The following is a 26,637-nucleotide window of genomic DNA, read 5'->3' on the forward strand; positions in this document are numbered from 1 at the left end:
TTCTACTGACTCTGAAAAACACCAAAAGAAAGATGCCCAGGGTCCCTGCTCATCTGCGTGAGCGTGCCTTAGGCATGCTGCAAGGAGGCATGAGGACTGCAGATGTGGCCAGGGCAATAAATTGCAATGTCCGTACTGTGAGATGTCTAAGACAGCGCTACAGGGAGACAGGACGGACAGTTGATCGTCCTCGCAGTGGCAGACCACGTGTAACAACACCTGCACAGGATAAGTACATCTGAGCATCACACCTGCGGGACAGGTACAGGATGGCAACAACAACTGCCCAAGTTACACCAGGAACGCACAATCCCTCCATCAGTGCTCAGACTGTCCGAAATAGGCTGAGAGAGGCTGGACTGAGGGCTTGTAGGCCTGTTGTAAGGCAGGTCCTCACCAGACATCACCGGCAAAAATGTTGCCTATGGGCACAACCCATCGTCGCTGGACCAGACAGGACTGGCAAAAAGTGCTCTTCACTGATGAGTCGCGATTTTGTCTCACCAGGGGTGATGGTCGGATTTGCGTTTATCGTCGAAGGAATGAGCGTTACACCGAAGTCTGTACTCTGGAGCAGGATCGATTTGGAGGTGGATGGTCCGTCATGGTCTGGGATGGTGTGTCACAGCATCATCGGACTGAGCTTGTTGTCATTGCTGGAAATTTCAACACTGTCCGTTACAGGGAAGACATTCTTCTCCCTCATGTGGTACCCTTCCTGCAGACTCATCCTGACATGACCTTCCAGCATGACAATTCCACCAGCCATACAGCTCGTTCTGTGCTTGATTACCTGTAGGAATGTCAGTGTTCTGCCATGGCCAGTGAAGAGCCCGGATCTCAATCCCATTGAGTACGTCTGGGACCTGTTGGATCGGAGGGTGAGGGCTAGGGCCATTCCCCCCAGAAATGTCTGGGAACTTGCAGGTGCCTTGGTGGAAGAGTGGGGTAACATCTCAGAGCAAGAACTGGAAAATCTGGTGCAGTCCATGAGGAGGAGATACACTGCAGTAATTAATGCAGCTGGTGGCCACGCCAGATACTGACTGTTACTTTTGATTTTGACAACCCTTTGTTCATGGACACATTATTCAATTTCTGTTAGTCACATGTCTATGGAACTTGTTCAGTTTATGTCTCAGTTGTTGAATCATGTTATGTTCATACAAATATTTACACATGTTAATTGTGCTGAAATTTAAACGCAGTTGACAGTGAGAGAACGTTTATTTCGTTGCTGAGTTTATTTTCGCGATTTCTGAGACTCACTGAGATCCTTTATTTGATGATACAGCAGTAGCAATACAAGGATATAACATCTATAGAAGATACAGAAATCCTTATAGCGGAAGTGTTGCTATATACGTATATTTAGAGCCATGTCCCTGTAATGCTTAGAGAAGATCTTATGTTAAGTGTTATTGAAGTGTTGTGGTTGCAGGTTCACTTGGCACAGCTAAATCGTTTTCTTTTGGGGTGTTGCTATTGGCCACCAAGTGCTAACAATCAGTATCTACATAATATGTGTGAAATTCTTGATAGCATAGAGTATGTGATGTAAATACATAGTAGACGTCGTTTGTGTTAGAGGTCGACCGATTAATCTGAATGGCCGATTAATTGGGGCCGATTTCAAGTTTTTATAACAATCAGAAATCTGTATTTTTGGACACCGATTTGGCCAATTAAATTTTTTATTTTTTTTGACACCTTTATTTCATCTTTATTTAACTCGGCAAGTCAGTTAAGAACACATTCTTATTTTCAATGATGGCCTAGGAACGGTGGGTTAACTGCCTCATTCAGGGGCAGAATGACAGAGTTTTACCTTGTCAGCTGGGGGGATTCAATCTTGCAAACTTACAGTTAACTTGTCCAACGCTCTAACCACCTGATTACATTGCACTCCACGAGGAGACTGCCTGTTACGCGAATGCAGTAAGCCAAGGTAAGTTGCTAGCTAGCATTAAACTTATCTTATAAAAAACAATCAATCAATCAATCATAATCACTAGTTAACTACACATGGTTGATGATATTACTAGTTTATCTAGCGTGTCCTGCGTTGCATGTAATCGATGCGGTGCGTATCGTTGCTCAAATGTGTACCTAACCGTAAACATCAATGCCTTTCTTAAGAAGTATATATATTTAAACCTGCATATTTAGCTAAAAGAAATCCAGGTTAGCAGGCAATATTAACCAGGTGAAATTGTGTCACTTCTCTTGCGTTCATTGCACGCAGTCAGTGTATATGCAACACTTTGGGCCGCCTAATTTGCCAGAATTTTACGTAATTATGAAATAACATTGAAGGTTGTGCAATGTAACAGGAATATTTAGACATGGTTGCCAACCGTTTGATAAAATACGGAACGGTTCCGTATTTCACTGAAAGAATAAACGTCTTGTTTTCGAGATGATAGTTTCCGGATTCGACCATATTAATGACCTAAGGCTCGTATTTCTGTGTGTTATTATGTTATAACTAGGTCTATGATTTGATTGAGCAGTCTGACTGAGCGACAGTTGGCAGCTGCAGGCTCGTAAGCATTCATTCAAACAGCACTTTCGTGCATTTGCCAGCAGCTGTTTATGACTTCAAGCCTATCAACTCCCGAGATTAGACTGTTGTAACCGGTGTGAAATGGCTAGCTAGTTAGCGGGGTACGCGCCAATAGCGTTTCAAACGTCACTCGCTCTGAGACTTGGAGTAGTTGTTCCCCTTGCTCTGCATGGGTAACGCTGCTTCGAGGGTGGCTGTTTTCAATGCATTCCTAGTTCGAGCCCAGGTAGGAGCGAGGAGAGGGACGGAAGCTATACTGTTACACTGGCAATACTAAAGTGCCTATAAGAACATCCAATAGTCAAAGGTTAATGAAATATAAATGGTATAGAGAGAAATAGTCCTACAATTCCTATAATAACTACAACCTAAAACGTCTTACCTGGGAATATTGAAGACTCATGTTAAAAGGAACCACCAGCTTTCATATGTTCTCATGTTCTGAGCAAGGAACTTAAACGTTAGCTTTCTTACATGGCACATATTGCACTTTTACTTTCTTCTCCAACACTTTGTTTTTGCATTATTTAAACCAAATTGAACATGTTTCATTATTTATTTGAGGCTAAATTGATTTTATTGATGTATTATATTAAGTTAAAATAAAAGTGTTCATTCAGTATTGTTGCAATTGTCATTATTACAAATAAATAAATAAAAAATCGTCCAATTAATCGGTATCGTCTTTTTTTGGTCCTCCAATAATCGGTATCAGCGTTGAAAAATCATTATCGGTCGACCTCTAATAGATAGGTCTACTTTTTTGGGGACCTGAAGATTGACTGGTTTTCATCAAGCTGTCCACTCAAGAGGAAGCTTCTCACTGTAACCAGTGCCTGTGATCTGGTTCAGGTTATTAATCAACCTACCACTGTGTTTACAAACACTACAGGAACAAGATCATCCACATGTATTGATCACATTTTTACTAATACTGTAGAACTTTGTTCTACCCATTGGATGCAGTGATCACAATATAGTGGCCATATCCAGGATAGCCAAAGTTCCAAAAGCTGGGCCTCAGAGATCATAAAAAAGATTTGGCTCTTATGTGGATGATGTTAAAAATATTTGTTGGTCTGATGTGATTAATAAGGAGCATCCAAACGCTGCACTTGATGAATTTATGAAATTGCTTCTTCCAATTATTGATAAACATGCACCTGTTAAGAAACTTTTAGAACTGTTAAGGCTCCATGGATTCGTGAGGAATTGAAAAACTGTATGGTTGAAAGAGATGGGGCAAAAGGAGAGGCTAACGGCTGCACATCTGACTGGCTGACTTACTGAAAATTGAGATAGGATGTGACTAAACTCTACATAAAGAAGATAGAAACTGTATTATGAAGCCAATATTAATTATATACAGAATTATGAGGGAAAAAAAACTTTGGAGGACTTTAAATTCTATCCAGAAAGACAAATTCAACTCCATCTGTCATCGAATCAGATGGCTTATTCGTCACAAAACCATTTGATGTTACCAATTATTTTAATGTTAATTGTAATGTCAAAGTGGGCAAAGTTAGGCAGGAAATGCCAACAATGAACAGTGAGCCATCGTACTCATGCATTTAAAAACTAATAATGAAACGAAAGTATTGTACATTTGAATTTGTAAAGTTAGTGTGGGAGAGGTGGAAAAATGATTGTGATGGATCTATAGTGATAAACCTGTCATTGATCATTTAAATGGAAAGCTATTGAGGATGGTAGCTGACTCTATAGCCACTCCAATCTGTCATATATTTAATCTTAGCCTAGGGGAAAGTCTTTGTCCTCAGGCCTGGGGGGAAGCCAACGTCATTCCGCAACCCAAGAGTGGTAAAGCGGCCTTTACTGGTTCTAATAGCAGACCTATCAGCTTGCTGCCAGCTCTTAGCAAACTGTTGGAAAAAAATGGTGTTTGACCAAATACAATGTTTTTTTTCTGTAAACAAATTAACAACAGACTTGCGGCATGCTTATAGAGAAGGGAATTCAACATGTACTGCACTGTCACAAATGACTGATGATTGGTTGAAAGAAATTGATAATAAGAAAATTGTGGGAGCTGTACTGTTAGATTTCAGTGTAGCCTTTGATATTATTGACCATAACCTGTTATTGAGAAAATGTACAGTTGAAGTCGGAAGTTTACATAGACCTTAGCCAAATACATTTAAACTCAGTTTTTCACAATTACTGACATTTAATCCTAGTAAAAATGCCCTGTTTTAGGTCAGTTAGGATCACCACTTTATTTTAAGAATGTGAAATGTCAGAATAATAGTAGAGAGTATGATTTATTTCAGCTTTTATTTCTTTCATCACATTCCCAGTGGGTGAGAAGTTTACATACACTCAATTAGTATTTGGTAGCATTGCCTTTAAATTGCTTAACTTGGGTCAAATGTTTTGGGTAGTCTTCCACAAGCTTCCCACAATAAGTTGGGTGAATTTTGGCCCATTCCTCCTGACAGAGTTGGTGTAACTGAGTCAGGTTTGTAGGCCTTGCTCACACACACCTTTTTAGTTCTGCCCAGACATTTTCTATAGGATTGAGGTCAGGGCTTTGTGGAGCTACTCCAATACCTTGACTTTGTTGTCCTTAAGCCATTTTGCCACAACGTTGGAAGTATGCTTGGGGTCATTGTCCATTTGGAAGACCCATTTGCGACCAAGCTTTAACTTCCCGACTGATGTCTTGAGATGTTGCTGAAATACTGTATATCCACATAATTTTCCTACCTCATGATGCCATCTATTTTGTGAAGTGCACCAGTTCCACCTACAGCAAAGCACCCCCACAACATGATGCTGCCACCCCCGTGCTTCACGGTTGGGATGATGTTCTTCGGCTTGCAAGCCTGCCCCTTTTTCCTCCAAATATAACGATGGTCATTATGGCCAAACAGTTCTATTTTTGTTTCATCAGACCAGAGGACATTTCTCTAAAAAGTACGATCTTTGTCCCCATGTGCTGTTGCAAACCGTAGTCTGGCTTTTTTTATGGTGGTTTTGGAGCAGTGGCTTCTTCCTTGCTGAGTGGCCTTTCAGGTTATGTCGCTATAGGGCTCGTTTTACTGTGCATATAGATACTTTTGTGCCTGTTTCCTTTGCTCTGCTGTTGTTCTGGGATGGATTTGCACTTTTCGCACCAAAGTACGTTCATCTATAGGAGACAGAAGGCGTCTCCTTTCTGAGCGATATGACGGCTGCGTGGGCCCATGGTGTTTATACTTGCGTACTATTGTTTGCACAGATGAAGGTGGTGCCTTCAGGCATTTGGAAATTGCTCCCAAGGATGAACCAGACTTGTGGAGGTCTACAATGTTTTTCTGAGATCTTGGCTGATTTCTTTTCATTTTCCCATGATGTCAAACAAAGAGGCACTGAGTAGATGGTCTAACCGACTTGCCAAAACTATAGTTTGTTAACAAGAAATGTGTGGAGTGGTTGAAAACGAGTTTTAATGACTCCAACCTAAGTGTATGTAAACTTCTGACTTCAACTGTTGTGTTATGGCTTTTCAACCCATGTGAATATTGTGGATTCAGAGTTATCTATCTAATAGAACTCAAATGGTTGTCTTTAATGGAAGCTTCTCTAATGTCAAACATGTCAAGTGTGGTGTATTGCAGGGCAGCTCTCTAGGCCCTCTACGCTTTTCTATTTTTACAAATGACCTGCAATTGGCATTAAACAAAGCATGTGTGTCAAAGTGTACGCTGATGATTCAACCATATACGCATCAGCAACCACAGCTGATGAAGTCACTGAAACCCTTAACAAAGAGTTGCAGTCTGTTTTGGAATGGGTGGCCAGTAATAAACTGGTCCTGAACATCTCTAAAACTAATAGCATTGTATTTGGTACATACCATTCACTAAGTTCTAGACCTCAGCTGAATTTGGCAATGAATGGTGTGGCTGTTGAACAAGTTGAGGGGACTAAATTACTTGGTGTTACCTTAGATTGTAATCTGTCATGGTCAAAACGTTTAGATTCAATGGTTGTGAAGATGGGGAGAGGTCTGTCCGTAATAAAGAGATGCTCTGCTTTTTTGACACCACACTCCACAATGCAAGTCCTGCAGGCTCTAGTTTTATCTCATCTTGATTATTGTCCAGTCCTATCGTCAAGTGTTACAAAGAAAGACCTAGTTAGGCTGCATCTGGCCCAGAATAGTGACACGTCTTGCTTTTCATTGTAATCAAAGGGCTAATAGTAATACTATGCATGCCAGTCTCTCTTGGCTGAGAGTTGAGGAGAGACTGACTGCCTCACTTCTTGTTTTTATAAGAAACATTAACGTATTGGAAATTCCAAATTGTTTGCATAGTCAACTTACACACAGCACTGACCCACACATTTACCCCACCAGACATGCCACCAGGGGTCTTTTCACAGTTCCCAGGTCCAGAACAAATTCAAGGAAACATACAGTATTTTACAGAGCCATGAGTGCATGGGACTCCCTTCCATCTCATAATGCGCAAGTGAACAACAAACAAATAAAGGTACACCTCACGGCACAACACCTCTCCCCCATGTGACCTACTTGTTGTGTGCCTGTACTGACATGATAGATACAAACACCACATGTTAATGTTTTTAAATGTATGTCAATTCTAGTCTTTTTTTGTCTGTAATGTGTTTTTCGTTACGTCGGGCCCCAGTAAGACTAGCTGTCACCATTGGCGATGGGGATCCTTATCAATCAAATAAAAAATCTGTGTGTATCATGTCTTGTTAAAAAGTTTCCATTAGCAGAAGCTACTTAACTCAAGCAGTCTAATTTAATAACTATACTTTATTGGTGAACAGCTTCAACGTTACAGTGAATTCTCTGCTTGCTTTACTGTAAAATGCTTTCCATTTTCATGCTGTATATCACACTGCAATGGTGTTATTGTATCTCGCACGACATTGATATTCATATGCAACGTTTTGAAAGTCGTTATGTTTACTAAAGTCTATTTCGAATTCAATTCATTTACAGATTGAAACACAGTAGTTGGATCTAGGGATATTATCAGTGATTAGTAGCTGGTGGGGCCCTCTGTTTATTGGTGCACATTTTCTGTCAGAATCATCAATCAAGCGGTGTCATTCCGCCCAGAGGCTAACCACAATGGCCCCAAACCAAGAACGTCAGAGAGTAGAAAGACCGCTTTAAAAAGTGCTGTCATGAAACACCAAAGCCTGCTATTGTAAATCACAATAGCTCAGCTTTAGCCCCAAAAGAACTTGAGACATTACAAAGCATTTAACGGGATGATAAATTAGCACAAATAACTTTGACATGTTGAGTACAAACAATGCACACACAAGGGATACATGTTGGGAAATTCAAGGGATACTGAAGAATTATTGCATTCAATGGCTCTTGAGGGGATCCCAGTGTCTGTTTTGGAATGACAAAAAAAAATACTTCACTAAACACACAAAAAAGATCATCTTCAAACATCCAAATGATGTACCCGTCCAGGTTATTCTGCACTTCAGACTAGAAGGAGTAAAAATCAGATGAAATTAATGACTTGAATAAGACACACATTGACATTTATCCCCCAAGTAGGTTGACCATAACCTGTTATTGAGAAAATGTACAGAGCCCGTGCACAGTAGCATTCGTGCACAGTACAAAGCCCGTGCACAATAGCATTCGATTGAAAGTTGTTACAACAGGAAGAGCATAACTTAAATTTGATTTACTCCTGTCACCTTCAGGCAGAACAAATGTACACATTTTTAAGAAAGCACGTGGGAGTGTCAATGGCTTGCTACAAGATATTGACAGATCTAGCATTCCTTTACTTTCACCAAACTGAAATCTGCTTGTTTATTGATAGACCCTAAGGTCACAGGCAGATCTGACAGAGGGATGGAATTCATTTGAATATGATTTTCTTGCAGAAAGTATGAAGTAACATTGTACACAAAATGGAAGGAAATGTGAATCTTTTTTTCCAAAGGTGCATCACTCCAGAATATACAGTAGCCCTTTCTCATGTTGTTAAAAGAAATAAGGCACATCACAGACCTGTGTCGTTTGCCCTATATATATTAAACTGGGTTCCAGTGAGCGTAGATGAAGATCAGGAAGTGACTTTCATAAAAGGTCAAGCCTGCTACAGTACAGTAGATAAGTGGCTATCTACCTATACTTTAGAGCTCTTGCTTGTGTAATAAAGCTGAGCCCAAGTGCCCTATAGAAATCCAGTATATTGTTTCTGTGTCCGTATTGGTGCCTTTCTCAAAGTTGTCATCCACTTCCATTTGGTATTCTATCCATACTTCTCCCACCTGCACCATTTTCAATTTTCCCTTTGAGGTCCCATTTAGTGTCCCACAAGGTCTCTAGCATGGCACTTTCTCCCCATGGGGTCACCTCTCTCATGGACTGGCCCTCAGGGACACAAATGTTAATATGACACTTTCACAGCTGTCACATGGTCAGGCGAATGGTCTGTGTGTTTTGTTCTTTTCACCCTGGCTGACCAAGTACATGCTCTGCCTCATTGATTTGCTGAATTCTGGACAATGACAGATTTTACAGGGGTTGACTGCTTTAATTAACGTGATTAATCTTATCCAGCGTCGTTTAACCTTGTGCTTATCTCGTTTGCACTTCTAACCCTTTGTTAGCTATTGTTGTTACAGATTATGCAATCTATGGCAGTGCTGAAATACAGTTATTAATGAAAGATGTGATGCTGTTCAAATTCACCTCAAGTTTGGTGTTATAATATAAACCGCATTCTATCAAAACTTCCACAGGGTAATTGCTATGAAAAGTCTGTTAGTCTGCCCATTGCATTCTCAGCAGGTGAATGTTGGATATAGGACCAGTCAATAAAACCAATACAATATAATGTTCCTTATCATAGGTGCAGTTGCAAACAAACAAACACTTGGACAAACACTTGGACAAATCTTCTAGCAATTACCTGTCTGGTGCACTATGACCTCTAGGATGTTGTATTCGATGTATGCTCTTATTAGGATGTACTGTATATTCGACTTTTCCTTTTAACGTGGAGGTCTTTGTTGAAATCGCTGATAACTTTTCTTGGGTTAGACAGACATAGCTGCAAGAATTTCTAAAGGCTGTTTCCGTAGACCTATGTTTACCTGACACATGGATTGACAGCAGAGTGATTGGAAATATCCACCATTCACAGGCGTGAGCTCCTGAGTGCCAGGAAAGTGCTTTTGTAGTCTGCTGTAATGGGCCAAGTTGGAATTGAAGGTTGAGAGAAATGGCCCCACTCTGGTCACACTCTGTGAGGAACTGACATACCGCAAATAATGGAGAAGAGGTGAGGGCCTTGCATCATAGACAGAGGAAAGACAGTACAACATAATTATATTCCATTTCAATTAAATCTTGCTAATATAGCATTCTATGTACAAGATATACTGAACAAAGATATAAACGCAACATGTAAAGGGTTGGTCCCATGTTTCATGAGCTAAAATGAAAGATCCCAGAAATGCTCCATATACACACCAAAGCTTATTTCTCTCAAATTCTGTGCACATATTTGTTTACATCCCTGTTAGTATTTCTCCTTTGCCAAGATAATCCATCCACCTGATAGGTGTGGCATAAAAGGGGACAATAAAAGGCCTCTCTAAAATGTGCAGTTTTGTCACACAATGCCACAGATGTCTCAGGTTTTGAAGGAGCGTGCAATTGGCATGCTTACTGCAGGAATATCCACCAGAGCTGTTGCCAGAGAATTTATTGTTCATTTATTTACCATAAGCTGCCTCCAACATCGTTTTAGAGAATTTGGCAATACGTCCAACCGGCCGCACAACCGCAGACCACGTGTTACCACAACAGCCCAGGACCTCCACATCCGGTTTCTTCACCTGCTGGATCGTCTGTGACCAGCCACCCAAACAGCTGATGAAACTGAATAGTATTTATGTCTGTATTAAGCTCTTTTGTGGGGAAAAACTCATGCTGATTGGCTGGGCCTAGCTCCTCAGTGGGTGGGTCTGGCTCCCAAGTGGGTGGGTCTATGCCCTCACAGGCCCAACCTGCCCAGTCATGTGAAATCCATAGATTAGAGCCTAATTTATTTATTTCAATTGACTGATTTCCTTATATGCACTGTAACTCACTAAAATCGTTATTGTGGCATGTGGCGTTTATATTTTTGTTCTGTATTGTTAACGAGAAAATTTGATACAGGTTATATAACTCATACAGGAAAGCACTGTCAATTAACTGGACATCTATAGTTTATCTAGTGTACCCTTGCCTAATGCCTACCAGTCTTTTTCAAGGACCTCTGTGCTAACTTCAATGATAGAAAAAAAAGCTGAAATTAAAGCAGAAATTACCTTTCCGTAGGAATGATGGCAAGTATGGTAAAATGTATCTTTGGTGCATGAGAATTCCAAAATCAACATTCAATATGAAAATAAAATACCACAGCCATATACCATTATATAAATGAGCAATTTATTCATTAGAGAAAGAAAAATATAACATGTACATAGAGTATAACAGTGTAAAATTATGTTTGTTTTACTTTTGGTGCTCCTTTTAACATAATCACAACCACTGTCAGACTGTCCAAACATAACTGATGAACAATTGACATATACAGTACCAGTCACCTACTCATTCAAGGGTTTCTTTATTTTTTACTATTTTCTATATTGTAGAATAATAGCGAAGACATCAAAACTATGAAATAACACATATGGAGTCATGTAGTAACCAAAAAAGCATTAAACAAATGAAAATATATTTGATATATTTGAGATTCTTCAAATAGTCACCCTTTGACTTGATGACAGCTTCACACACACTTGGCATTCTCTCAACCAGCTTCATGAGGTAGTCACCTGGAATGCATTTCAATTAACAGGTGTGCCTTGTTAAAAGTACATTTGCAGAATTTCTTTCATTCTTAATGCATTTGAGCCAATCAGTTGTGTTGTGACAAGGTAGGGGTGGTATACAGAAGATGGCCCTATTTGGTAAAATACCAAGTTTATATTATGGCAAGAACAGCTCAAATAAGAAAAGAGAAACGACAGTCCATGTCTTAAAGTAATGATGAAGGTCAGTCAATCCGGAAAACTTCAAGAACTTTAAAAGTTTCTTCAAGTGAAGTCGTAAAAATCATCAACCTCTATGATGGAACTAGCTCTCATGAGGACCGCCACAGGAAAGGAAGACCCAGAGTTACCTCTGCTGCAGAGAAATAAAACACCAGTAAATGACACCAATAAGAAGAAGAGACTTGCTTGGGCCAAGAAACACGAGTAATGGACATTAACCGGTGGAAATCTGTCCTTTGGTCTGATGGGTCTAAATTTGAGATTTTTGGTTCCAACCGTCGTGTCTGTGTGAGATGCAGAGTAGGTGAACAGATTATCGCCGCATGTGTGGTTCTCACCGTGAAGCAAGCTGGAGGTTGTGTGATGGTGTTTTGCTGGTGACACTGTGTGAATTATTTAGAATTCAAGGCACACTTAACCAGCATGGCTACATGGCATTCTGCAGCAATATGCTATCCCATCTGTTTGCACTTAGTGGGACTATCATTTGTTTTTCAACAGGACAATGACCCAAAACACACCTCCAGGCTGTGTAAGGGCTATTTGACCAAGGAGAGTGATGTGCTGCATCAGATGACCTGGCCTCCACAATCACCCAACCTCCATCCAAATGAGATGATTTGGGATGAGTTGAACTGCAGAGTGGAGGAAAAGCAGCCAACAATTGCTCAGCATGTGGGAACTCCTTCAAGACTGTTGAAGAGAATTCCAGGTGAAACTGGTTGAGAGAATGCCACGCGTGTGCAAAGCTGTCAAAGGCAGAGTGGCTACTTTGAAGAATCTCACATTTAAAATATGTTGGTTACTACATGATTCCATGTGTTATTTCATAGTTGATGTATTCACTATTATTCTACAATGTAGAAAATATTACAAATAAAGAAAAACCCTTGAATAAGTAGCTGTGTCCAAACTTTTGACTGGTACTGTACAATGTATTTTATTCAGCTGCCAACACAAGGGAAGTATCTAGCTACAAATGCATCACATCTTATCCTGAAAAAGAAAGGGTCGACCTGCCTCTGAAATCGCCAAGCAATGACAGATTAATGGGCTAATAGTTAGACTTTAGTCTGTTTTAATGATCTACTTTAGCGCAGTATAAGTTATCTTAATTGAAGTTAAGTGAAAGCAATTGAGAATATGTTTAAAATCCACTGTGGCTGCAGAAGGCTTCAATACATGAACGATTAACAATGGCCATCATCATAACTCCTGGCACCACATTATCCTTGTTGAAAGAATAATACACAGGAAAGGAATTAGTCAGAAAATGACTGACATGGACACTGGTGAATGATAATACAGAGAATAAAAGACGGTAGCCAATTGGGTTTAAGAAGAACGGCGGGATTTCCTGTACGTGACTCTTGCAGGCCCCACCCTTTGCGTTTTCCGCACAGTCAATCAAAATAGAAAAAAATTGACTAGAATCACCGTTTTCAGCTTCCCTTCGATTAATGTAATCATGTTTGGCGTGTGATAATACCGGGATTCTGCGAATTTAAATAATTCACGTAATGACTGGTATGTAATATTCAATCTAACATCGGTATGTCTGTGCACCCTTTAGCTAAGCTAATGTTAGCTAACTAACTGGCTAATCTTTTTCAACAGTTTAGCCAACAGTAAACGTTAGCCTGCATGCTAGCAACAACAATTATCACAAAGCTATGTATGATTCGTAGCTAAATGGCTTCAGTTTGATCATCAACTCCACACCGCAAATGTAACGAAGGTCAGTCCAGCTTGAAGTGTATAACGTTAGTGGAATAACTACAAACCAATGTGCTGCCCTTTTCCGTGTGGAGATTGAACTTAACTTGTTTTGCTCCGATTCCTTCTTTCCGTGCCATGTAGCCCCAGAGCAGCCAGTGAAACAAGAGGAAATGGCTGCCTTGGACAGCTGTCAACGCGAGTTTCTGCAGCAAGACGGTGGCACAGGAGATCAGGTACTATTTAGAAATTGCCCCTTGTAGTTCTCGGTCAGGGTTTCAGTAAGTGCTTTGTGAAGTTCACACGTTTTAAAATTTGTAGTAAAAGTCGAACTTCCTGTGTGGCTCCGGGACTAACGGCCACCCACTTTCTTCGTTTTAAACCCGCCCATTGTGGGTAGGACACTCAGCCATCACCGCTTGCTCTGCTGGCAGCTACCTGCAGCAAGATCGGGTCGCCATCGTCAGAGAGGGATAACGGTGCTGCCGCTGTAGTGGTAAGTCACCACCACTGGCTCTGCTAGAATGTATGTAATCGACCCAAAAAGGAATCTATATTTTTTTGTAATAGAACGCGAGTGGTGTTGGCAGAGCTGTAGTTCAGTGCTGTAGTGCTGTTGTGAATGAGATATTCCCAAAAGGTACTCATGCAGTGTGCTCCTATTTTGATCACACACTAGAAATTAGGGTTCTCATGCACCTTCTCTAGACAAACATGGAATCTGGTCAAGAAACGCCTCTAAATCAGTCTTCACATTTGTTGCTAAATCGTGTGAACAAGCAGCACCAAAACTCATAGCGTTTGTGGTTTTTATGCATTCAGTGTATAAATGATATATTTTACATTTTCTTGAATAATAACAGTTAATGCCATGTCTTTTCCAACTGGCTAGATTTCTGAATACAATAACTATTTGGCTTGCAGTCAACATTTCACTGCTATGTCTAACATTAACATTACATAATCACAACATTGCAATCTGCATCTTGACGATGCATCTTCTAGGCTAATTAATTGTTTTATTCACCAAAACAATATTTTTTTTCATCCACAGACTACAAACCTAACATCCATCCAGTTAACAGGGAACCCAGATAGATGGGAGGTTTTGACCCCCACAACAACAGTGAACGAGGAACCTGGCGCGGTCCATATCCAGACTCAGCGGATTATGACATCAAACGGACAGTATGTTCTTCCTCTCCAGAACCTTCAGAGCCAACCGATCTTTGTGACATCAGGAAGCGACGCCTCCGCCAACGCAGTGCCTAACATTCAGTACATTCAGACAGCTGATGGACAGCAACTAAGCTTCTCCACCTCCTGTGTGGAGGGGGCCACTCTGAGCCAAGATGCCACAGGGCAGATCCAGATTTTGCCTGACGGAACTCAAACTATAAGTGTGACAGGGGCTGGAGACATCCTTACTAACAACCAAAACCTCATATCACAGACTGGTCATGTCCAGCAGATCCAGGGTGTTTCTATCGGCAGCTCCACCTTTAACAACCAGGGACAGGTTGTCACAAATGTGCCTATGGGGTTGCCAGGGAACATCACCTTTGTCCCCATTAACAGTGTGGACTTGGACTCTCTGGGCCTCTCTGGTGCTCAGACTATAGCAACAGGGGTCACTTCTGATGGCCAGCTAATCATGACCAGTCAGCCTGTAGACAGTTCTGAGAGTTTGGAGAAGACAGCTGACCAGCTCTCGCAAACTCTATCTGTAAATGACTCGAATGCTAACTCAGAAATGTATCTACCAACATCCTCGGCCCAGCTGCCTGAGAGCATAGATGAGCCGGGTGTTCTGACCCAAGCCACAGAGCAGACAGATCCCTCTGGTCTCCAGGAGGGCTACATTCATCAGAACCATGTTCAGAACATCCAGGTCTCCTCAGGCCAGTCCATCATCCAGCTGCAGCAAGTGCCGGTCCAGACCAGTGATGGTCAGGTGGTGCAGGCAGGAGGGGGGCAGAACGTGCAGCTCTTCAACCCAGGGACCTTCATCATCCAGGCCCAGACCGTCACTCCCTCAGGCCAGATCCAGTGGCAGACCTTTCAGGTGCAGGGGGTCCAGAACCTGCAGAACATCCAGCTGCCCACCAACCCAGCCCAGCAGATCACCCTGGCCCCATTGCAGGCCCTGTCTCTGGGCCAGGGAGGAGCGCAACAGATCCCCAACCTGCAGACTGTGACTGTTAACTCTTTGGCCCAGACAGGCATTCATTTCCAACAGGCAGAGGACACCGACAGCCCTGGAGGTACAGTCTCCTCCTCCATCATCAATAAGACATGCCCACCATGATAGTGTAGAACACTTGGTTGTATGTAGGAAACCATGGGGTTCTGGGAAAAAAAGCTAATCCGCAGGAAGCACAATTTACAGTATCGAGTCACCTGACAGGAGCCTCCTGAGTCGACAGGCATTATTTATGCTGTTGAAGATTATTGTCACGTTGTGTTTTTGTAGGAAAATAATTTTCTAACTTGTAAACGTACACACATTTACCAATAGAACACTAAACTTAGCAGGTCTTTAAACAATTGTCTGACCATGTAATTAAGATTATTTCATAGATCTGTGAGATATGCAAGCATATTATAACTTATTTGAAGATTTAAAGGGAGTGTAAATTATCAAGTGTTTTTTTTCTTCAAGCTATCCATCCACACATTGTCAAGTTTGAACAGGGGTTTCGAATTTGTTCATAGCCAAACTGTCACAATCTTTTTTTAAAGCATTTAGCGAAGAAGCACTTTTCGCTGTAGCTTTTGCAGGCCATTTAGCATGCAATTGTTAATGCTTGTGGTCATATTGATGTGTGGATTGATTGGTCTCCCTCCAGATATCCAGATAAAGGAGGAGCCGGACTCAGAGAACTGGCAGCTGGGCAGTGACTCCACTCTGAACACCAGTGACTTGTCCCACCTGCGGGTCAGGCTAGTGGACGAGGAGGACCAGCTCGACGAGGGGGGCAAGAGGCTACGAAGGGTGGCCTGCACCTGCCCCAACTGCAAAGAGGCTGGAGGGAGGTGAGTGAGTTCATACTGTACTCTGTTTTAATGGGCTACGATTAGAGTGGCTTATGGTGGTCAGAAATCACTGGATGGAATCTTCCCTTTACTAATGATGTTTCAATTATAAGGGTATGAATGGGAAACATAAATATGTTTTCCCCCTCAATCTAACACAGTCCTACTGTAAAAAAAAAATATTTTTCAAAATCATCTTCCGTTAGCCCCCTGAAAGTCTTGATTGTTGACCCGGTCACCAGCATTGGCACGCAAGGGCCAAATAAACCCCAGAGCAAGTTCAGGTCTATTTAGCTATAAGTACAGTATATGAATGTGTTTCTTTGATATATTAGTGTGTTTTTATGTGTTCTCAGAGGATCCAATATGGGCAAGAAGAAGCAGCACATCTGTCACATTCCGGGCTGTGGGAAGGTGTACGGGAAGACATCCCACCTGCGAGCGCACCTGCGCTGGCACTCAGGGGAGCGGCCCTTCGTCTGCAGCTGGATGTACTGTGGGAAGAGGTTCACGCGTAGCGACGAACTGCAGAGACACCGGAGAACACACACAGGTGCACTCTCACTCACGTCAACATTTGCATTACATTTTTCGTTTGAAATATATAATTTAGTACATTAGCATTAGTCCCACAATACAGATTACATAATGAGTTCATAGTAGTATTTTAGAAGTGATAGACAGTGAACAAAAATATAAATGCAAACATGCAACAATTTTAAAGTTTTTACTGAGTTACAGTTCATATAAGAAAATCCATCAATTGAAATAAATAAATTAGGCCCTAATCTATAGATTTCACATGACTGGGAATACAGATATGCATCTGTTGGTCACAGATACCTTAAAAAAATTGTGTACACTTCCTTGCAACATGGGGCCGTGCATTATCGTTCTGTAACATGAGGTGATGGTGGCGGATGAATGGAACGACAATGGGCCTCAGGATCTCATTGCTGTATCTCTGTGCATTCAAATTGCCATTGATTTTTATATGCAATTGTGTTCGTTGTCCATAGCTTATGGCTGCCCGTACCATAACCCCACCGCCACCTTGGGGCACTATGTTAACATTGACGTCAACAAACCGCACGCCCGCAACGCCGTACAGCGTTGAAGGTGGCTTAAGGTAGAGAAATTAACATAAAATTCTCTGGCAACAGCTCTGGTGGACATTCCAGCAGTAAGCATGCCAATTGCCCGCTCCCCCAACTTGAGACAGCTGTGGCATTGTGTTGTGTGACACAACTGCACATTATAATGGCCTTTTATTGTCCCCAGCACAAGGTGCACCAGTGTAATGATCATGCTGTTTAATCAGCTTCTTGATATGCCACACCAGCCAGGTGGATGGATTATCTTGGCAAAGGGGAAAGGCTCGCTAACAGGGACGTAAACAAATTTGAGCAAAATAAGCTTTTTGTTCGTATGGAAAAATGTTGGAATCTTTTATTTCAGATCATGAAACATGGGACCAAAACCTTACATGTTGCGTTTATATTTTTGTTCAGTGTGGTCTGTCCGACTATTAACCCTTGTTTGGTCTCTCTGTGACAGGGGAGAAGAAGTTTGTTTGCCCGGAGTGTTCCAAGCGCTTTATGCGGAGCGACCACCTGGCCAAGCACATTAAAACGCACTTGAACAAGAAAGGAGTCATGAACTCTGTGAGCAGCGCGGTGGTGGCCTCCATGGAGTCTGCGGGTTCGTCAGACAGCATCATCACGGCTGGCGGCACCACCCTCATCCTCACCAACATCCAGCAGGGCTCCAGTAACGCCCAGGACATTCTGGCCAACGCTGAGATCCCCCTGCAGCTAGTCACCGTAGCAGCCGGAGAAGTCTTAGCGATGGCCGAGTCACAGTGACACTCATTAACGCTTCATGAACTTCTTCATCGCTAATGTTCCCTGCTTGTTTTTATTTTTATTTTTTATATATACATACATGAATATATATTATATTTTTAAGAAGAATGATAGCATTAAATGTGGTTCCAATACATACCCACTAAAATGCCTTATTTTGTATCATATTGTGGAGTTGAAAAGGTGGAACGGCGTGTGGTTTTTAAGATACTGTTAATTACTTCAAGGTTTGAGTTAAATGTGTATAAAAAATATTGGTACAGAAATGAAGTGATTGGATATTAGGTCTGTCAGATTCCTTTAAGCAAAACATTTAGTTAACATTGAGTGTGACTCCTGTTATTTTCCTGAAGTAAGTTCTTTCTTACGTCCAGACGTGTCATCATGTAAATGTTGTAATGTAATTGAGCTTTTTTTTGTCATATGCAGTTCTTAATTTTTTTTGTACTTCTTGATTAGTTATTTGTGCTTGCCTAAAACTCAGCGTCCCCCCCCCCCCCCGCTCAGTTGCATCCTGAATAATTTTGCAGGTGGCAAAAAGGAAACAATCTTCTATTTAAAATGCTGTATAATTCCTATTCAACAACCACAATTGATGTAATATGCATTTCTTGCAAATCAAGTGTTTTGAGTGTTGCAGCTCTTCTATATTAGGCTTTGCATAGTAAACTGGTTTTGTGGTATCTCAAGGTCCAACATCTTTAAAAGTTTTTTTTAAATGTGTATAGTGTAATATTCATGTGTTTCTTTTGAAAAAATAATTTCTAAATGATTCTCAATTTAAACAAAATAGATGAGTCATTTACATGAGAGAGAAAAAAGCCATGCTTAGGGGTTAAATTGCCAAATTTGACTAATCTCAGGGTGACTTGGTCATGCAGTGCTGTCAGTTTGCACGGTAGAACAATCCTCCGCTGTGGTCGCTAGGGCTGCTATGGGGTGTTGTGTAGAGATGTGTTATTCCATGGACCAAAAGCCAAGGTGAATTATGCTGTCGCCATGTTACCTATGCTCTTTGAACTGAATGTGTCAGTCTTTAAATGACAACAACCCCCCCTTACTTTTATGTAATAGTTAGGTAAAAAGATGCATTCTGTGTCTGCGCCTCAATCAATCAGTCCTCTTAAAACAGAAATGAAATGGTGTCACTGTGTAGGTCGGTACTCTTTTAATAGCACTGTTCTCTTCACCTGCAATTTGTTAATGATCTTTTTTGTATGAAACTCTTCGTACACTGCCCATGGAACTGTGTTGGTTATGCTCTTTCAGCACTGTCAGTTTAGTATACATGTTTCTGTCTCTGTCTTATTTCTTTTAATTGAAATGGGTTTTGAGTCCCTTTTCTGTGGTAATATATCTCCGTATCTAGGTTTTTATTCAGATTATGAAATGTAAGATTGAAGAACGTGAATTGTGTGCATTGTGTCTGCTGCCGGGATTGTTTGTTGTGACGTTCTGGAATATATTTTCAACTCATAAGGCCCCCAGTGGCTTTAAGCCCACCGTCATGTAATTGAAATGTACTATACCTTGTGTGGTCATGAACAAAACACTGTTATACCTCACAGATTCACATTTAGAAGTGATCATGACATTTTTACAATCTCAGAAAGTTTCAATCTGGATGTTTGTCATGTTATAAATCCTTGGTTCATTATGAACATTTTGTAACATTTGGTATTCATTTCACATATTTTATTCTGTTTTGTTTTCAAAAAGCGCAAAACAATTGTACAAGGTCCACTTTTTGTGCACAGCATATTATTTCATACTAAAATGACTAAACATTACCTGCTAGTAAGTTGTCGTGTTATTATTCTACTATTATATTATTATAATATCTTATACTATGAAACGGCAATCTGATTGGTCAAAAATGCGTTCCAGTCGTAGTCCAGGTATTACCACTGCATCCAAGTGGCATAATCATATTGAAACCAGAAATTCAGTATTTGTGAAATAATGTTATTGGAGTAGTGCCACAAGAGTTGTCAGTTCTCATAGATTTTTCTGCACATTGTCATTGGACTTCTTAGCGTGTTGGCACCTCTCTCTCTGTTTGGCTGTCCAGTCCAGTAGATGTCACTGCAGCCAAAGGAGCAGGAGGGGAGACAAACTGACCTTCTGACCCTCCTAGACCCCCCTGCGGTTTCACTCATCTAGCCACTGAAGCCAACAGGAGGTAAAACATGGTTCATTTAATGTTCATGAATAGGCCTTTCCGGGTATATGAATTTCTGTTTCAGGACGAACATGATCTGTAGATGACTTCAACTCTTTAGAATAGTGTGATTCCTCACAAAACCCAGGACACGAGTCCTGAGTAAGGCCAAAATGTAATAAATATGCCAACTTGTATTACTTATTTCTCCGGCTTTTAGATACAAATGTCAAAATATGTCCAAAATCCTTTCTTCAAAGGACTTTTCTATGGATTACATTTTGTGAAAATCCCCCAAATCATAGTATTTTCTTGTCTGGGTTTCGTGAGAAATCACTCTATAATAGGCTAGATGTATATGTTATATTTTTTGCCTACAAATTTATGAAAGTTTAAGAATATATTATCAAAATGCAAGTAATCCTTGCAGCACTCCTTGTCGCAAAGAAGCGTTTGAAAGGTCCGTACAAATAAGACATGTTAACAATGCTTTATTGAATGCAATAGATATTTCCTGCAAGAATGCAGGCTATTGCCCAAACATCTGTGTTGTTCTCAATTTAGATGAGTGGTTTTAAGAGGCTCACTTTAATTTAACTCTGAAAGCAGAGTATGCATTGTTACAATCAGTCACTCTATAACTCATGCCTCGACATGATTATTTTAGATTGCTCCACAAATTTAAGGTTGTTTTGTAGTGTTTTTAATTTGTAACTTCTCGTTTGTGTGAAAAAAGTTCTCCAGCATAGTGTTACATAGTGCCTTTTCTCTGCAACTGATAGAAATGCATGTGCGTTGTGCTGGCCACAGTTATTGCAGGGCTCCATAGGAACATCATTAAACGATTGATGTATGAATGCCTATATCCGTCAAATCAGAGTGAAAAGCACATATGGGTTTTGAATCTGAGTCAATTTGCTGCAGACGGGAGTCAGAAAATGTGGTCTATAAATGTTAAAAGGACACGTCCATTTTGTGGTACCTTTCATTTGCATAATTGAATTAATTCAATTAATTGTAATGCAATACCAAGTGCACCGCAAACACAGAATGACAGTTTTAGCTAATGAAATGTGTTAACGGTATCATCATTTATTTGTATGTTAATTAGTCCAATTAATTTCCCCTGCTCGGTAATCCGAATATTGTAATAATCTTTTGCTCCCCTCCAGGAATGAAATCTGCAATACACCGAGGTGTGGGGAGAGGGCAATCTCTCAGATAAGGCACACAGTATCTTGATGATTTACCTGCGATATCCTTAATTATTGGTTTCCTTCGTTGTATAATGCAACTTGTATTTTATAACAAGCTAGCTATTGGAAAATCTTAAGAAAGAGGGGATGCTCATTCATTCACAAAATACTGGCTGGGATTCAGTGACAGAATATGTGAGACCTGATGGTAAAATGTTGAGCGACACAGTTTGGGAAGTAGTTGCCCAATATTGCTCAGTTGAATTGGGGCAATCTGTGTGGGATTTTATCAAATCACTGGTGGTGAGAGACTACAGGTACTATCATTTATCATTTATTACTTCCTCTTCTGTTCTGCACTTATTTGGCCTGTGTTGGTGGTGTGCAGCTTTCACCCAAAAGTAGTAGGCCTTCACTTGCCAGCACCTCAACAACACTGATAAGTGGAAGTGCTTCAGTGCCACCGAGGAGAAAACATGTCTGCTGGACTTCCCAGATAAAAGCTGCCATCACCAAACGATTCTCCTCGGCAGCTCAGTCACAAGGGTGAAGGAGGAATAGAGATCCCTGCGTAGCTGAGCATGACATCGGACTATATGCTGTCAGTCATTTTCTACTGAAGCATTTATAGTCTTGTGAAAGTTCACTTGGTATTGCAGATGATGTTCATTCGCTTCACCTGAACCACTCATTTTATCATAGGAGTGGGAGGGTCTTGATTTACAAAAATAAATCATCTTTAGTTTTAGATCAGATTGAAATTCAAAGACATTGAGATACTGTTTTCCTAACACAGTCTTGACCTTCCACCAAGGGTCAAGAGCTATTCAAGGCTATATTAGCTATATTCTGTAGCTGTTTCACCTAAAACACAGGACCCATCAGGACGGTGTGTGCTCTATCCACTGATTGTCCCTGAGAGTTTTCAGTCCAGCCCCGCATTGTGGAGAGATGATGCTGCCATTGAAGTACCTCTGTTGTGAGCATAGTTGAAACCATTGTACTTAAAGAGATGGGCACTTACTATCCTGTTGACATTGAAGAATATTTGGTGCAGGTTGGGCAATCTGCTGTTTTGATTGACTGTAGAAGACTGTCACTCAAATGAAATGTCCTATGTATAATACTGGTCTGTAAATATGTTAGGAAACAAATGACACTGCTGAAGTGAAATCGTCTAGGAATCTGTTGACAAGGGAAATCGTAAGTAAAATATGCTTAAAGAGTAAAAGGAAATATTCTCCAGTGGTTGCAATTTGGGATTGAAAGGTATAATCCCAACTCTTCATCCTTTAAATTGTTTGTTGTTTGTAGTGCAAAATAGCTTTGCTGCGATAGATACCTCTATTTGAATTGGAATGTAGTTGTACATGGTGCTCAACGTCAGTCATTCCAATGCATGTGAAAAATGCATTCATAATAAAATACTCTAGTATAACAAATAACTATAAAGAAGGCCACATGCTATAATAATGTAATGGCATTTCCCACTGTATTTGTGAATGAAGTTTTAAATACCATACGGATTATGGATCTCTGCCACGGGGAGGTAATGGCTGAAATGACTTGTTTCATTATTCCGTACCGAAGATGCAGCACCCTTCAAAAAGAGGAGTGTTTCATCTCTTTCCCCCTTTTTGACTAACTATGTCCCACAGTGTTGTTGAAAGACTTGCCTGCAATTTGACAAAATCACTACTATTCTGCTTTTCACAGGGAGGAATCCACAACACCAAAAGTACAGTGCCAAGGATCATTGCGGCACAACAGCTTTGCTCATTTAACATTGTATATCGGTTGAACTACTGTGCTGCTAGCACACATAGCATTTAAAGTCCTTTTTTAAAATGTGTTATTTAAAAAACGAGTAGGTATATGGCTCCTTAATGAGTGACTTGCAATGTGCTGTTCAATGTACCTCTTGTTCTGTAGGGCACTCTCTTTCTGAGTCAGTTAGGAAAGTGAAAACTCTCTGAAAGTCTCCTGCTTGGTCCCTCTCCACTCTACATTCCAGACACACTCTTGCCCTTGATCAACTGCAAAAGACAGCAGACAATGGAGCAGATCATTTTCCCCTGGCAAGGAAACAGCATGGATCGACTCAATAACCTGATATTCCCTGTCTACTGAATATGGCCAATTTTGCAGTAGGTCAGTGATTTTTTTTTCTTTCTTTCCAGAAACAATTTGGTGACCTCCCTCTGGAGTCTCAGCAGGGCTATGGGAGAGAGTGGCTGTGTTGACATTGTGTTTAGGGTTGGCCAGCTCAAGGTGAACAGATACCTGGGGTGGGACAAGGGGGCTATTATGCAAACCTGATAGTGGTCACCAGTGGCGGCCATATTCCGCACTTTGTTTTGCTCCTGTTTCCTGCCATTATTTGTCTTCAACGTTTATCTGAGGTGTCTGGGTGGGTGTTAAATTGAAGTGGTGGTGGTGGTGTGGTTGTTGTGGGGTGGTTGTCGGGGAATAGCCCAGCTGCAATTGTTTCATCTAGCTTCCACCAGAAGAGCGAGGTGTGTTATTCACAGGGTCTAATTAGGTGCTTTCTCTGTGAAATTGCTGGTTTGCGTCGCTGTTCTCTTACGGGAAGGAGGACTCTCAATAGTCTTATTCTATGTCATCCTTGTTTGTTTTTTTACATTTGTTAAGTGACATCTCACAAGTATGTCAAAGCTGTGTTTTGTGAGTGTTTTCAGTTTCTTACTGAATAGATTCTGACCAAATTCATTACAGGTCTGACTGAAAAACAAAAACAACCAACACCTTGCCTTTTGTGAACGAACACTCGTACTTAACAGTTTCCTACCAGCACTGAGTTTACTGATACAGTTGAAGTCCGAAGTTTACATACAGTTAGGTTGGAGTCATTAAAACTCGTTTTTCAATTTCTTGTTAACAAACTATAGTTTTGGCAAGTCGGTTAGGACATCTACTTTGTGCATGACACAAGTAATTTTTCCAACAATTGTTAACAGACAGATAATTTCACTTATAAATCACTGTATCACAATTCCAGTGGGTCAGAAGTTTACATACACTAAATTGACTGCCTTTAAACAGCTTGGAAAATTCCAGAAAAGGATGTCATGGCTTTAGAAGCTTCTGTTGATTGACATCATTTGAGTCAATTGGAGGTGTACCTGTGGATGTATTTCAAGGCTTACCTTCAAACTCAGTGCCTCTTGACTTGACATCATGGGAAAATCAAAAGAAATCAGCCAATACTTCAGAAAAAAATTGTAGACCTCCACAAGTCTGGTTCATCCTTGGGAGCAATTTCCAAATGACTGAAGGTACCACGTTCATCTGTACAAACAATAGTACACAAGTATAAACACCATGGGACCACGCAGCCGTCATACCGCTCAGGAAGGAGACGCGTTCTGTCTCCTAGAGATGAACGTACTTTGGTGCGAAAAGTGCAAATCCATCCCAGAACAACAGCAAAGGACCTTGTGAAGATGTTGGAGGAAACGGGTACAAAAGTATTTATATCCACAGTAAAACGAGTCCTATATCGACATAACTTGAAAGGCCGCTCAGCAAGGAAGAAGCCATTTTTTGACAGAAATGTCTTCTGGTCTGATGAAACAAAAATAGAACTGTTTGGCTATAATGACCATCCTTATGTTTGGAGGAAAAACGGGGAACGCTTGCAAGCTGAAGAACACCATCCCAACCGTGAAGCACGGGGGTGGCAGCATCATGTTGTAGGGTGCTTTGCTGCAGGAGGGACTGGTGCACTTCACAAAATAGATGGCATCATGAGGTAGGAAAATTACGAGGATATATTTAAGCAATATCTCAAGACATCAGTCAGGAAGTTAAAGCTTGGTCGCAAATGGACAATGACCCCAAGCATACTTGTGGCAAAATGGCTTAAGGACAACAAAGTCAAGATATTGGAGTGGCCATTACAAAGCTTTGACCTCAATCCTATAGAAAATGTGTGGGCAGAACTGAAAAAGTGTGTGCGAGCAAGGAGGCCTACAAACCTGACTCAGTTACACCAGCTCTGTCAGGAGGAATGGGCCAAAATTCACCCAACTTATTGTGGGAAGCTTGTGGAAGGCTATCCGAAATGTTTGACCCAAGTTAAACAATTTAAAGGAAATTCTGCCAATACTAATTGTGTGTATGTAAACTCCTGACCCACTGGGAATGTGATGAAAGAAATAAAAGCCGAAAGAAATCATTCTCTCTACGATTATTCTGACATTTCACATTCTAAAAATAAAGTGGTGATCCTAACTGACCTAAGACAGGGAATTTTTACTAGGATTAAATGTCAGGAATTGTGAGAAACTGAGTTTAAATGTATTTGGCTAAGGTGTATGTAAACTTCCGACTTCAACTGTAGCTGCAACACTTTGAGGAAAAATATACTTCCTATGGCTGAGATATGGGGTTGTCCCATCTAGCGATCTTAAGATGAATGGTACTAACTGTAAGTCGCTCTGGATAAGAGCATCTGCTAAATGACTAAAACGTCAATGTAAAGAATTACCATTTCATGATCCTTTTAGTGGGTTTATAGTGGATTCATGCCTCTCCTCCTTTTGCTGCCATAATGTTGCCAATATGTTCTGATGTTGTTGATGACCTGTGTTGTAAAGCTAAACTATTCTTGATGCTAAAAGTCTGGTATGAACATAAAAATGGTTTGAACTAGGAATGCAGAGGAGCAACGAAGCGCTCTATATATGTGTGCAAGGGTCTCTCCAAGTGACGAGCTGGCCTTTAATAATATTCAGCTTGATGAGATGTATTTTAGCGGAGAACGGAACAGTTTATGTCTGTGAAAATGTACATTGGACGGTGTCAACAACATCCCAGCGGTCAGCATGGAGTCCCCATGGAGACAGACGTTGGCCGGGTGGCTCGGGTTGAGGAGGCGGTGAGACTCGACACCCCTCTGAGTGGCAGTGCGCTGATGGCTCTCAGTATCTCTCGTCATGTCCCTGGCAGCTTTGACACAGGTAATATGCATGCAGTCTAACAGAGCCAGAGATGTGCGCCGGC

At 40.9% G+C, this 26,637-nt stretch overlaps 1 protein-coding gene across 6 annotated transcripts; it reads left to right on the forward strand.

The window, feature by feature from the left end:
* The first annotated feature begins 12,961 nt into the window (after positions 1-12,961).
* On the forward strand, positions 12,962-20,052 carry LOC110501446 (transcription factor Sp3). Of its 6 annotated transcripts, none has more exons than XM_021579014.2 (8): positions 12,966-13,165; positions 13,256-13,376; positions 13,499-13,590; positions 13,755-13,850; positions 14,409-15,618; positions 16,204-16,390; positions 16,747-16,943; positions 17,948-20,052. In XM_021579014.2, the coding sequence occupies exons 3-8, from the start codon at positions 13,528-13,530 to the stop codon at positions 18,253-18,255; spliced, it is 2,061 nt and encodes a 686-aa protein (XP_021434689.1). In that variant the 5' UTR covers positions 12,966-13,165; positions 13,256-13,376; positions 13,499-13,527; the 3' UTR covers positions 18,256-20,052. The 6 variants fall into 6 exon arrangements, with proteins under 6 accessions (XP_036814700.1, XP_021434692.1, XP_021434688.1 ...); XM_021579016.2 differs by having other exon boundaries at positions 13,764-13,850; XM_021579013.2 differs by lacking the exon at positions 13,256-13,376 and having other exon boundaries at positions 12,965-13,165; positions 13,764-13,850.
* Positions 20,053-26,637: the final 6,585 nt, after the last annotated feature.

Source organism: Oncorhynchus mykiss, chromosome 22 (genome assembly GCF_013265735.2).
Source record: "Oncorhynchus mykiss isolate Arlee chromosome 22, USDA_OmykA_1.1, whole genome shotgun sequence".
NCBI lineage: Eukaryota > Metazoa > Chordata > Actinopteri > Salmoniformes > Salmonidae > Oncorhynchus > Oncorhynchus mykiss.